This window comes from Corapipo altera, unplaced genomic scaffold (genome assembly GCF_003945725.1).
Source record: "Corapipo altera isolate COAL_440 unplaced genomic scaffold, ASM394572v1 343, whole genome shotgun sequence".
Lineage (NCBI taxonomy): Eukaryota > Metazoa > Chordata > Aves > Passeriformes > Pipridae > Corapipo > Corapipo altera.
This window is the reverse complement of record NW_020884913.1, coordinates 949-12,492: the sequence shown is the minus strand read 5'-3', so window position 1 is coordinate 12,492 and position 11,544 is coordinate 949. Positions and strand designations below refer to the sequence as shown.

General features: G+C 67.3%; 1 protein-coding gene across 1 annotated transcript in view; it reads right to left on the bottom strand.

Annotated features, from left to right (window-relative positions):
- BAHCC1 (BAH domain and coiled-coil containing 1) overlaps positions 1 to 11,544 on the bottom strand; it is a 12,305-nt gene continuing 761 nt past the window's right edge. Inside the window, exons 3-23 of the mRNA XM_027654610.1 lie at positions 11,062 to 11,270; positions 10,821 to 10,979; positions 10,251 to 10,465; positions 9,505 to 9,862; positions 8,689 to 9,423; positions 7,837 to 8,021; positions 7,579 to 7,715; positions 7,351 to 7,452; positions 6,614 to 6,728; positions 6,336 to 6,498; positions 5,756 to 5,911; positions 5,145 to 5,470; positions 4,573 to 4,680; positions 4,243 to 4,496; positions 4,068 to 4,143; positions 3,871 to 3,979; positions 3,666 to 3,788; positions 3,416 to 3,583; positions 1,941 to 3,091; positions 1,161 to 1,397; positions 1 to 555 (exon numbers count right to left, since the gene is read on the bottom strand). Coding sequence (XP_027510411.1) covers positions 349 to 555; positions 1,161 to 1,397; positions 1,941 to 3,091; positions 3,416 to 3,583; positions 3,666 to 3,788; positions 3,871 to 3,979; positions 4,068 to 4,143; positions 4,243 to 4,496; positions 4,573 to 4,680; positions 5,145 to 5,470; positions 5,756 to 5,911; positions 6,336 to 6,498; positions 6,614 to 6,728; positions 7,351 to 7,452; positions 7,579 to 7,715; positions 7,837 to 8,021; positions 8,689 to 9,423; positions 9,505 to 9,862; positions 10,251 to 10,465; positions 10,821 to 10,979; positions 11,062 to 11,270 — 5,293 coding nt within the window. The 3' untranslated portion in view covers positions 1 to 348. The remainder of the gene's footprint in view (positions 556 to 1,160; positions 1,398 to 1,940; positions 3,092 to 3,415; positions 3,584 to 3,665; positions 3,789 to 3,870; positions 3,980 to 4,067; positions 4,144 to 4,242; positions 4,497 to 4,572; positions 4,681 to 5,144; positions 5,471 to 5,755; positions 5,912 to 6,335; positions 6,499 to 6,613; positions 6,729 to 7,350; positions 7,453 to 7,578; positions 7,716 to 7,836; positions 8,022 to 8,688; positions 9,424 to 9,504; positions 9,863 to 10,250; positions 10,466 to 10,820; positions 10,980 to 11,061; positions 11,271 to 11,544) is intronic.

The window sequence follows — 11,544 nt, the reverse complement described above, 5'->3', positions numbered from 1 at the left end:
TTTTTTTTTTTTTTTTTTTTTTTTGTCCTTTCTCGGTTTTCCATAAAACTTCCCGGAAGAAATACAATATTTACAGGCAAAATAAATAGAACAACACACCTGATTTCTGCTTCACCTGCTGGCAAACAGTCAGAGGTACTAGGGAAAGTTATGGCTTGTAGGGGAGCCCCCCCCCCCCCCCCCCTCCCCCTTGGGCCCCCCCAACCCCCCCCCCAATGTCACCACGGGCTTTGCATAAGAGCCGGGCAGGACCCGCAGAGGGGGGGTCCCCGTCCCCATCCCTGGGGGGGTCAGCAGAGGGTGGGCAGCCCCGGGGGGTCAGCAGAGGATGGGCACCCCCAGGGGGGGTCAGCAGAGGATGGGCACCCCGTCGGCGGTCACCAGGCGGCCCGTGGTGGGGTCGTAGGTGCCCGCCAGGTAATAGAGGTCCTGGCGGTCCTGGTACCTCCGGCCCCGCGTGAGCTGCTCGTAGTGCTCCCGCCCCACCACCTGGCACTTGTGCGAGATGGTCTGCACGTCGTTCTCGTCCTCGTGGCACGACTGGTACAGCGCGTTCTGCGGGGACAAGGCACCGTCACGGCCACAGCACGTGGCGTGGCCACCTGAGGTGGGACATGGCCACCTGAGGTGGGACATGGCTATCTGGCATGGGACGTGGCTAACTGGTACGAGACGTGGCTACCTGGCGTGGGACACAGCTGGAATGGTGCGTGGCCGCATGACACGGTACATGGCTACCTGATGTGGGACGTGGCTACCCGACATGGCACGTGGTACCCGGCATGACATGTGGCTACCTGACATGGTACACGGCTACCTGAGGTGGTCTGTGTCTACCTGGCCTGGTGTGTGGCTACATCACATGTCACGTGGCTACCTGGTACACTGTGGGGCTACCTGACACGGCTCAGGGCTACCTTACATGATGTGTGGCCACATGACACGGTACGTGGTTATTTGACATGGTACGTGGCTACCTGGCCTGGCACAGGGTTGCCTGACACGACGTGTGCCTACCTGGCACAGTGTGGGGCTGCCCGGCACGGCTCACGGCCACCTTACACGGCGCGTGGCCACGCGACACGGCACATGACCACTTGGCACGACGTGTGGCCACCTGACACCACCGCCCGGCAGAGCTGCCCCCGCCCCACCCTCACCTTGCCGTCGCTCTGGCGCTTGCCCAGCTTGGTCTCCTCGGGGTGGTAGAACCACTTGACCTTGACCACCATGTTGCTGGCCCAGGACTCCCACATGCTCTCGATGCGGCCGATGTAGGGCAGGTTGGGCCTCCCGGCCGACAGGAACACGGCGCAGTCGCCCACGCGCAGCGTCTCCTTGCCCCGCACGATGGCCTTGTAGAACAGCTTCCGCGCCTTGCCCTTCATGCCGCGCCGCTGGGGGGGACACGGGCTCAGGGGGGGGCACAGGGACCCCCAAACCCGCCACCACGGGGCGGGGGGAGAGCAGCACCGAGGGCAGGTATGCCCACGGCACCCGGGCAGTGCCCTGTGCCTGAGGGACACAACTGGTGTCACCAGTGCCCAGGGAAAGAACAGGCAATGTCACCAGTGCCCAGGGGACACAGCCGGTGTCACCAGCACCATGTGCTGGGCAACCACGTGCTGCAACTGCTGTCCCCAGATGTCACAAGCTCCTTTTGCTGGGCACCTGAGTGCCAGCATGGGCATCCACGTGTCACAGCCGGTGTGCCCAGCACCCTGAGCACCTGACACCCGACCAGGCACCCCTGTGCCCCCTTCGCCCACACCCCCACACCCCAGGCACCTCACTCTGTGCACCCCTGTGCCCTGCCAGGCACCCCCACCCCTCTGCTGTGCCTGCTCCTCCCCTGCCAAACCGCGCCCAGCAGTGAGTGCTCCTGGCTGTGCCGAGCTCTGGGTGCCCATGAAGGGGGGCAGGGTGGGTGCCCGCCTTACCTGCGTGGGGTTCCCCGACCACCTCCAGAGCTGGCGCGCGGGCAGGAAGGCGGAGATCTTTGGCCGGTTTTCCACCGAGGGCAGGCGCTGCCGCCGGGAGAACTCTTTGGCTTTGGCGAAGCTGAGGGCCTCCTTGCGCTTGAGCTTGGCCTTGGGGCCGGCGGCGGCCGCCTTGGACAGGAAGCAGCGCTGTGGCGCAGAGCCCTTGGGCCGCAGTGCGTCCGGCTGCGCCAGCAGCGCCGGCACCGGGTGCGACAGGCAGGTCTGGAGCAGCAGCGCCGAGTCCTCGTCCTCCGAGCTGTAGGAGGAATCCTCATTGTCCGAGGAGCAGAGGCTGGACGTGGAGATGGAGCCGGAGCTGGAGGAGGTGGAGGAGCCCGAGGAAGAGGAGGACACCGAGAGGCGCGTCATGAAGCGCGAGGGGACGTCGGCGCCCAGCCCCGCCGCGTCCTCGTCCTCGTCCATGTCCGAGTAGGAGCTGTGGCAGTCGCTGTCGCAGTTCAGGGAGAAGTCCCCGTGCCCCGAGTACTTGCGCAGCGCCAGCCCCACGGGCAGTGGATGCGCGGCCGCGCGGCCCCTCCGCTCCCGGCCACCCAGCCCGGCGTGTCCGTAGCTGTGGCTGCCCAGCGGCCGCTCCAGCCTGGCCCCGAAGTCCTTCTCGGCCAAGAGCAGCGCCTTGCACGTCTTGTTCTTGGGGGACGTCACCCCTTCGTGGTCCAGCTTGACCAGGAACTCGCCGCCTGCCGCCTTCCTGCGCCCGCTCCTGCCCACCTCCGCCTCCAGCCGCTCGGCCTTCTTGGAGCGCAGGAGTTTCTGTGCCGCGGGCAGCACCAGCCCGGCGCCGGCGCCGAAGGAGCCGTAGGAGCTGGCGATGCGGCTGAAGGAGTCGGCGCTGAAGGCGTTGCCGAAGACGGGGGCGGCGAGGTGGTGGTGGTGGTGGTGCAGCGGGAAGAGGGTCTCCTTGGCCCGCAGCTTCTTGGCGCTGCCGTTGACCTGGAAGAGGTTCTGGAGCACGGCCGAGCCCTTGCTCACCGCCTTCCGCTTGGTCTGTGCCATGGCTGCCCAGCTGAGCAGGGACCCCCCGCGCCGCCCGGCCGTGGCGTCGCTCAGTGCCGGCCCCCGGCCCCCCGACAGCCCCTCCACGGCTTTGCCTGCGGGAGAAGAGGGGTCAGGGGAGCCAGAGGATGGAGGGACAGAGGGAGCATCCCAACAGCCTTCCCCACATCCCAGCACCCCTTTCCTCACCCCAGTACCCGTCCACCCATCCCAGTACTCCTTCCCTTTCCTGCATCCCAGCACTTTTCTCTGCATCCCAGTGCCTTTTCCCCATGCCAAAACCCTTCCCCACACCCTCACATCCTTTGCTGTATACCAGCACCTTTCCCTGTATCCCAGCCCCCTTCTCCCCATCCCAACACCTCTCCTTGCATCCCACCCAGGCAGGTAGTCCATGGGTGCTCCTCGTCCCCCCATACCGCTTTTCTCCTTTCCTGATGCCTTCCTGCCGGAATTCCGGGAGGCCTGAGGGCCGTGATCCGGGCACAGCGTGGGGGGCAGTGCTCCAGGGGTGCCCACGTCGCCACACGCCCGCTTCGCCCGCCGGCAGGAGCTGGACACCAGCAGTGCTGGGGAGGGCTCAGTGCCTGTGGGGAGCAGGAGAGTCAGGGCTGCCCTGTGCCCCACACCCATCCCCCCTAATTCCGTGATCCCACCCCGGCCCCTCACACTGGATCTTGAAGTCGGGGGGCAGCAGGCGGATGTTGGACACCGCGATGTGTCCGGTGTCGCCGTCGTCGAACTCCACCAGCACGGCCTCGGTGTCCTCCTCCTCCTCGTCGCTGGAGGAGCCTGCGGCACGGGAGGGATGTTGGGATGGGCAGGGGGTCCCCGACACCCCCCACCCCACAGACTGCTCCCTGCCCAGCCTCACCTCGCACCACGTTCCCTGGGTACAGGCACCGGGATTTCTGGCTCCAGTAGGCGCAGACGCGGGTGCCGGGGGGGAGGCTGCGGCGGGACTGCGGCCGCACGTCCAGGACCTGCAGGGAGCACTGTGCTGGGCTCTGCCCACGGTGGGGACCCCCACCTTGACCCCCCACCCTGACCCCCCACGAAGCCTCCACTCACCGCCTCCTGCAGCAGCTGCTCCTGTGAGTAGATGCGCTGCCGGTTCCCCCGCTCGCCCTCGATGATGATGCTGTAGCTGGGGAGGGGGCACAGAGGGGGCTCAGCACCCACCTTGCACCCCCCTGCAAGGCTGGGACACCCCCCAGGGCTGGGACCCCCTGAAGCCCCCACTCACATGTCCGGGGGCTGGATGGTGCGGACGCTGCCGGCGTAGAGCAGACTGTCCTCCTTGGGAATCAGGATGTGCAGCCCATCCCGCAGATCCTCCTTCTGGATGGCGCAGGCGTGGGGGACCTGCCCACGTGTCCCCCCTGCCAGGCAGCCCCCCAGCTCCTCCTCCTCCTCTGAGAAGCTGCTGTTGTCGTCAAAGTCGAAGTCGTCCTCCACGGTGAAGCTCTCCAGCAGTTTGCTGACTGCCCGGCCCTTGCACTGCAGGAGGGGGCAGGGGTGAGTAGGGGGTACGGGGGGGCCGTGTCAGGGTTGGGGGAGGTCCCCCGGATCTCACCTGCTTGGTGGTCACTTTGCTCTTGACCTTGGCCAGCTTCTTGCCCTTGCTCAGGATGGTCTTGGCGCTCCGGGGGGAGAGGGCCAACGAGAGCGCCCCGTTCTTGCGCTGCAAGACAGGGGGTCAGGACTGGCTGATGGCCCCCCAGTGTGACCCCAGCCCCCCCGGTGTGCCTCCCACCACCCCAGTCCCTGCAGTGGTGCCTCCCAGCTCCACTAGCACCCACAGCCTGTGTAAAACCTGCACCCACCCCTTGGCACTCCATGGTCCCACCAGTGCTCCCAGCACCCCCAACCATCACAGAACCCCCAGCCCCTGCTCCTAGCTCTGCACCCCATGGTCCCAGCGGTGCCCACCCCAACCACCCCAGCACCTCCAGCCCATCCAAACCCCACATCCCACCCTCTGCACTCTGTGGTCCTTGCAGCACCCCCCAACTACCCCAGTACCCCAAGCACCCACACCGTCTCACTGCAAACCCCAATGACCCCAAGTACCCTCAGCCCCTGCACACCCCGGTCCCACTGGTGCCCCCCAGCCCATCCAAATCCCACACCCAGCCCCCCACTCACCCTGAGGGCTGCCTGCAGCCCCTTGCTCTTGCGGGTGCCCTTCTTGCCCCTCTCTCCCAGCCGAACCCCCTCGTCCCGTGGCCCCAGGAGCCGGGGGTCCGTGCCCCCGAAGAGGCTGCCAGGGGGTCCCGTGGGGCTGGGGCCGCCGGGGGCTGGGGGCCGCAGGCTCTCCTTGCTCTTGGCCTTCAGCTTCTTCTTGCTGCCCTCAGGGCAGCCCCCGGCCTTCCGCCGCCCCGGCACCTTCTCCAGCTTCCCGGCACCCCCCGGCTTCACCGGCCGCCGCTTGATCTTCACCTCCCCCTCGGGGCTGCCCAGGCGGCAGGGACCTGGGGGGGACAGGGGTCAGGGCACCCCACAGGGACCGGGGCACCCCGTGAGGATCAGGGCATCCCATGGAGGCACAGTGATCAGGACACCCCAAGGACACAGGGGGACTGGGGCACTCCACGGGGGTCTGGGGACCAGGCACTGCACAGGGGGGACAGGGCTCAGGGTACCCCACAAAAGTGACGGGGTTTGAGATACCCCCCAGTTGCCCACCCAGACCTGGCACATGTACTGCAGGGTCCTTGCCCCTGTGCCCCATGGCATTCCCAGGGTCATCTCATTACCTAGCAGCCCCTGCCTTTCCTTCTTCTTCTTGGCCTTCTCGTTGGCCTCCATCTTCACCACGGAGGATGGGGAGGGCCCCAGCACAGCCACCGGCCCCGTGGGCAGGGACAGCCCCGGCTCCTCATCCTCACTGTCCGTGTCCCCCTCGGGCTCATCTGCAAGGGCAGAGGACAGCAGTGAGGGACCCCTGTGCACCCAGGGGTGGCCCCTGCACCCTCAGCACAGGATGGGGTGAGCTGCAGTCACGTGTGATCCCCACTCCTGTCCTGAACCTTCTGCAGCCCCATGCTGGACTCTGAACCCCCACCCCCGTGCTGAATCCTGCACCCCAGTCCCGTGGTTGGCCCCTGGATCCCCATCCTCATGCTGCACCCAGCACACCCAGCCCAGACTCTGAACCCCTGTTCCCATGCCAGACCCCAACCCCAACCTCACACCGCCACCCCAACTGGATCCCCATCCTGACCATGCCCCCCATCCTAATCTTGCCCTGTTGTTCCCATCCCAGACGCCACACCCCCATCCCAGACCCCACACCCCCATCCCAACCCCAAAACCCCATCCCTGTGCCCGCCTTGCCTCTGAAATGGGGTGGCTGCCGGGGGCCGGGGTCCTGCCCCTGGTACTTGGAGCCCTTGGAGCCCTTGGGTCGGTTCAGCTTCTTCTGGATGCGGGCGCTGGGGTTGGGGTCCCTCCGGCGGAAGGGGCTGAGGCCGGGGGGCAGCCCCTTGCCCTTCACCTTCTGCTTCAGCTGCAACACCCCGTCAGCCACCACACAGGGCAGGGGACCCCGCTCTGGGGGGGCTCAGGGGGCATTTCGGGGGGGAGCAGAACCCCCCAGATCCCATGGGACTCACCGGGGAGCCCTGGAGGCTGCTGAAGGTTCCACCTGACAGTTTGCTCCTCTTCTTCTGGGGCTCGGGGTCCCCCCTCAGCTCAGCACACAGCAGGGACAGGCTGGTCTTCACTGCCCTGGGGGAGCACAGTGTGGGCACAGTGTCTGCAGACACCCCAGAGGAGTCTTGCACCCCTGGAGGAATCCTGCACCCCTCAGCTTCATCCTGCATCCCCCAGAGGAATCCTGTACCTCATCCCAAATGGATCCTGTACCCCACCCTGGCTGGCTCCTGCACCACCCAGTTGCCATCTCCCTGCTCTGCTCCCCATCCCTACCGATAGTTTGTGACACAGAACCTGGAAACTAATTTTTTTCTCCTTTCTATCTTAATTGTGACCCCATTAAGCAACAATTTAACAAGGGGGGGCTGGGACCCCCCAACACTCCCACACACCTTCCCAGTGCTCAGCTGAGCACACAGGATTTATGGAGAACGAATGGGGAATGGGATGTGCCAGGTAGGAAAAGGGGGGTAGAAAGGGGGGGTCACTCCATGCCACGGGGCTCCATGGAATGCTGTTCCCATCCAGACCCTCCCATCTTCCACAGGAATGAGTGGATGAACCCTCCCAAACAGGGCAGGGGATTGGGGTGCAATGGAGGCGGGTGCAATAGGGATGTAATGGGGGGGCCCCTGCGCACACCAGGAGGGTCAGACCCCCCGGTCAAGAGGGTCCCGTGGCACCGGTCACTCACTTGACCTTGCGGCTCTCAGCCCTGCCCAGAGTGCTGGAGTGTTTCCTCTTCCTTGGCCGCCCCGGCCCGCGCCGCGCCGGGCTCCGGGAGCTCTCGTCACGCCTGGAAAACCGGGGGCACCATGAGCAGAGCCCCCTCCCCGTCAGGCTGAGGACAGGCCCAAACTCATCACACGGATTAACTGCCCGTGCTGCCCCAGCCTCAGGGAGGGGACGGGACAGGACGTACTCGTGGTCGTGGCGCCGCTGGAGCCTCACCAGCTCCCGCTGCTTCTCCTTGTAGCGGCGCTGGAGCTCGGCCAGGCGCATCCGCACCTCCACCTCCTGCGTGTTCAGCTGCTCCATGGCCGCCTTCAGCGGGCACACCTGGGGGGACGGGGGGCGTTTGGAGGCCGCTGGTACCGCTGGCAGTGCCAACAGCCTCGGCCGCAGGGCTGAGACCGGGCACAACTCATCTCACCTCCCGCCCCCGCCGGGAGACACTCACGGCCTTGGTTTTGGGGGTCCAGGTGTACTTGCGGCGGGGGACGCGGGCGCGGGGCGGGGGCGAGGCGGGCAGGGGGCTGAGCGCGGGGGGGCTGCCCTCCCGCCCCGCCGCCTCCACCAGTGACCAGGCGGCCGCCACCGTGGCCAGGTTCTGCAGGTTGAAGGCCAGCAGCTCCTCATCCTCACCTGCGGGGACGGGATGGGGTCAGCAGGGACAGACATCCCAGACTCCACGTTGGGAGCAGACCCTCGGCTCTGGTCAGGAGGGACACAACGTGCCCCATCTGGCCACCCCCTCTGTGGGGAGTGGGACGCCACGGCCACCCCTCTGCCCCATCCTACCAACACCTCTTATGGGGAGTGGGACCCCACAGCCAACCCCTCACCCCACGGTGTTCCCGTTCCACACTCAGTATGGGATCCCCCCGCCACACTCCCACACACCCGCAGGAATGAGGACGCGCCAGGACAGCGAGCGGCCATCCCTGCTGGGGCCCCTGGGATTCCCTGGGGAAGCCGAGCGGGGAGGGAATCCCGGCGCCTGCCTGGAGCCAGCGCTGGAGCAGAGCCCCGGCTTCGAGTGGGGCATGGCACGGCAGCATGGCATGGAATGCAGCCTGCATGGCATGGAATGCAGCCTGCCACGCCCGTGGAACAGGGTGTACTGGAGGCACTGGGGTGTGCCAGGGGCTGCCGGGGGTACTGGGGTGCACCAGGGGGCACTGGGGACACGTGGAGGCTCTGGGGTGTACCAGAGATGACTGGGGTCACCAGGGACTATGAGAGGATGCCAGTGAGTACCAGCGGGCACCGGGGGCACTGAGAGGTGATGGGGGCACTGGAGGTCACCCACCTTCCCTGGCCAGGTCGCAGCGGCGCCGGCGCAGCTCCAGGTCGGCGAGTTCGCTGAGCAGGGCGATGCCGGGGATCCCTGAGGGATGTGGGGCGGGCGAAGGGGGTGCAGGGGGAGGCTCCTCGGGCTCGTCCAGTGCTGGCAGCTCCCCCAGGTCAATGCCGGCGGCGATCAGAGCCTCCAGCCCGCCCGGGCAGCCCTGGTGCCTGACGGGGACATCACCATCCTCCTCCTCATCGCAGCTGCCCTCCAGCTCCAAGCCATCGCTGTCGCCTTCCTCCTCCTCCTCCTCTTCTTCCTCCTCCTCTTCTTCTTCCTCCTCCTCCTCTTCTTCCTCCTCCTCCTCTGCAGTGGGGGGCAGCGGGGAGCCCCCCACCCCGGGCACAGGGTGCTGCTGCTCCGGCTGCTCCGGCGCTCCCTGAGCCGCCTCCCGGTGCCCCCCGAAGGGTTCCTCGGTGCCCCCCGCGGCCGGTGTTGCCCCTCGCTCCCCACAGAGGGGGCCCGGGGGGAGCAGCAGGTGGTGGCGGTGCAGCAGCACCCCAGGACCCTCGGCCGGGGGGTCCCGGGGAGGGCCCGGCTCCCGCAGCGCCTCGGCGGTGGGGCTGAAGGTCCGGGACTGCTCGGGCTCGGCGGGGGGGGACCCGGCGTGCACGGGGTCGGGGTCTGCCGGCTCGGCCGAGTGCGCCGTGGGGTAGCCCATGGCGGTGGCAGGGTAGCCATACCCGGGGGGCAGGTCTGTGGGGAGGAGGCGACGATCAGCAGGGACCCCCCAGTGCCCCCCAACCGCCCTCCTCTTCCTCGATGCCGTGGACTCACCTGGCTCCAGGGGTTTGGGGTAGCGGCGTGGGGGCTGCCCCTCACCCCGGGCGTCCTCGCCCTCACTGCCCTTGCTGGGGGTGGGCAGGGGGCTGGTGGCCGGCGAGCGGGGGGCCACGGCCGGGCTGGCGGCGGGGCAGGCGGGTAAAGTGCAGGGGGCCGTGGGCAGGGTCACCGGGCACTTGGCCTGGTGCCGCAGGGCCGGCGAGTGGCAGCAGGGGGAGAGCTTGGGGGGCGCGGGGGCCGCCGAGGTCAGGCCCTTGGTTGGGGGGTTTAAGGCAACTGCTTTGTGGGAGGGTTTGAGGGGCTTCTCAGGACCCCCCTCCTCCAGCTCCAGGGGCTGCTCCTCCGGCTTCCGCTGTGGGAGACAACGAGGCGACATGGGTTAGCCCCTGCCCCACAGCCTGGTCCCTGCCCCACAGCCTGGCATCCTACAGCCCAGCCCTGCATCCTACAGCCTCGTCCAGCCCCACACAGACCAGATCAATGGCTCAGACTCATGCCTCACCACCCAGCCCAGCACCCTATAACCTCACCCCCCATCCAAGTCCCACATCCCTGCCCAGTCCCTGCTCCTCTGCCTGTCCCCAGCCTCCCAACGCTGCCCCACATCTCCCATCCCAACCTCCACATCCAGCCCCACATCCCCACCCTCCACCCCAACCTCCATCCCGACTCACATCCTCCAGCCAGCTCCACATCCCATTCCACCCCCAGCCCCCCAACATCCCCCAGCCCCCTGGTACCTGGCCGTGTGCCTGGCGCTGGATCTCGAGGGCCTGGGCTGCCCGTTGCTGCTGCTGCTGCTGCTGTTGCTGCTGCTGGAGGGCGTAGAGCTCCTGCTGCCGCAGGAACTGCGACCGTGGGTACACGGGCAGCTGCCCCGTGTGCTGCAGGTGGGCACTGGGACCCCGGCCTGGGTACATGGGGGGCCACAGCGACGCCTGGTCCATCACGTCGGCTGCAGAGGGTAGGTGGTCAACTGGGGAGACACTTCGGGGTCACCCTGCAGACCCCAGTGGTGCCCAACCCCAGTCCTGCAACAATGGCAGCACCTGAAGGGACCTGCATCTCCCGCCCCTAGACCCCCAAAGTACCTGGAAGGACCTCAACACGCTCCCCTGTACCACCAAAAGCACCCTGCAGCCACAACACCACCCACAGAAAACCCACTACCGACCCACGAACCCCCAAAAGGAACTCCACTGATCCCCATCTCCCACCCTGCACCCCCAAGGACCCCATCTCCTCTCCCCCAGCCCCATTCAGCACCCAGGAACCCCCTCCCCAGCACAAAGTGGGGGTCCCAGCCTCACCCAGCGTGTGGGGGGTGCCGTGGGCGGGGGGCTCTGTGGGGAGGATGACGAGCTGGGCAGGGGGGTCCTGGGCGAGGGGGAACACGGGCTGCATGGCACTGGGCATGGAGGTGGGGAAGGCGGGGGGCAGGTTCTGGTGCAGTGCCGGGTGCCCGATGCCTGCAGGGATGGAGGAGGGGTCTGTCAGCACCCCACTGTGGGGGGTCAGCACCCACCCAGCCCCTGGAGCCCCCCCACTGACCGTAGGAGTGCCCCCCCATCCAGATGGAGGGGCTGCGGGTGCGGGGCAGCCAGTGCGTGTGCGCAGGGTGGGCGTGGGCAGCGGGGTCTCCCCCCAGCTGCCCCGCTGGCAGCGATGAGCCCCCTGCCATCATCAGGTGGGGGGTCAGCTCCCCGGGACACCCCCCTGACGGGTGCATCCGGGCAAACTCCACCAGGTCCTTGCTGTCCCTGCGGGAAGAGGGGCATACACACAGTGTGGGGGCAGCGCTGGCATCACCCTCCCCTGCACCCCCAAGGACCCCCATCTCCCACCCCTGTACCCTCAGCAGCACCCACAGAAACCCCATCACTCTCCTCTGCACCCCGAAAAGGGACCCATCTCCCACATCTGCATAACCAACACCCACATGGACCACCAGGTCTCGCCATGTACCCCCAAAAGCACAGGAACCCCATCACCCTTCCCCATACCCCCAAAAAGACCCCCCTCTCCCAACCCCAC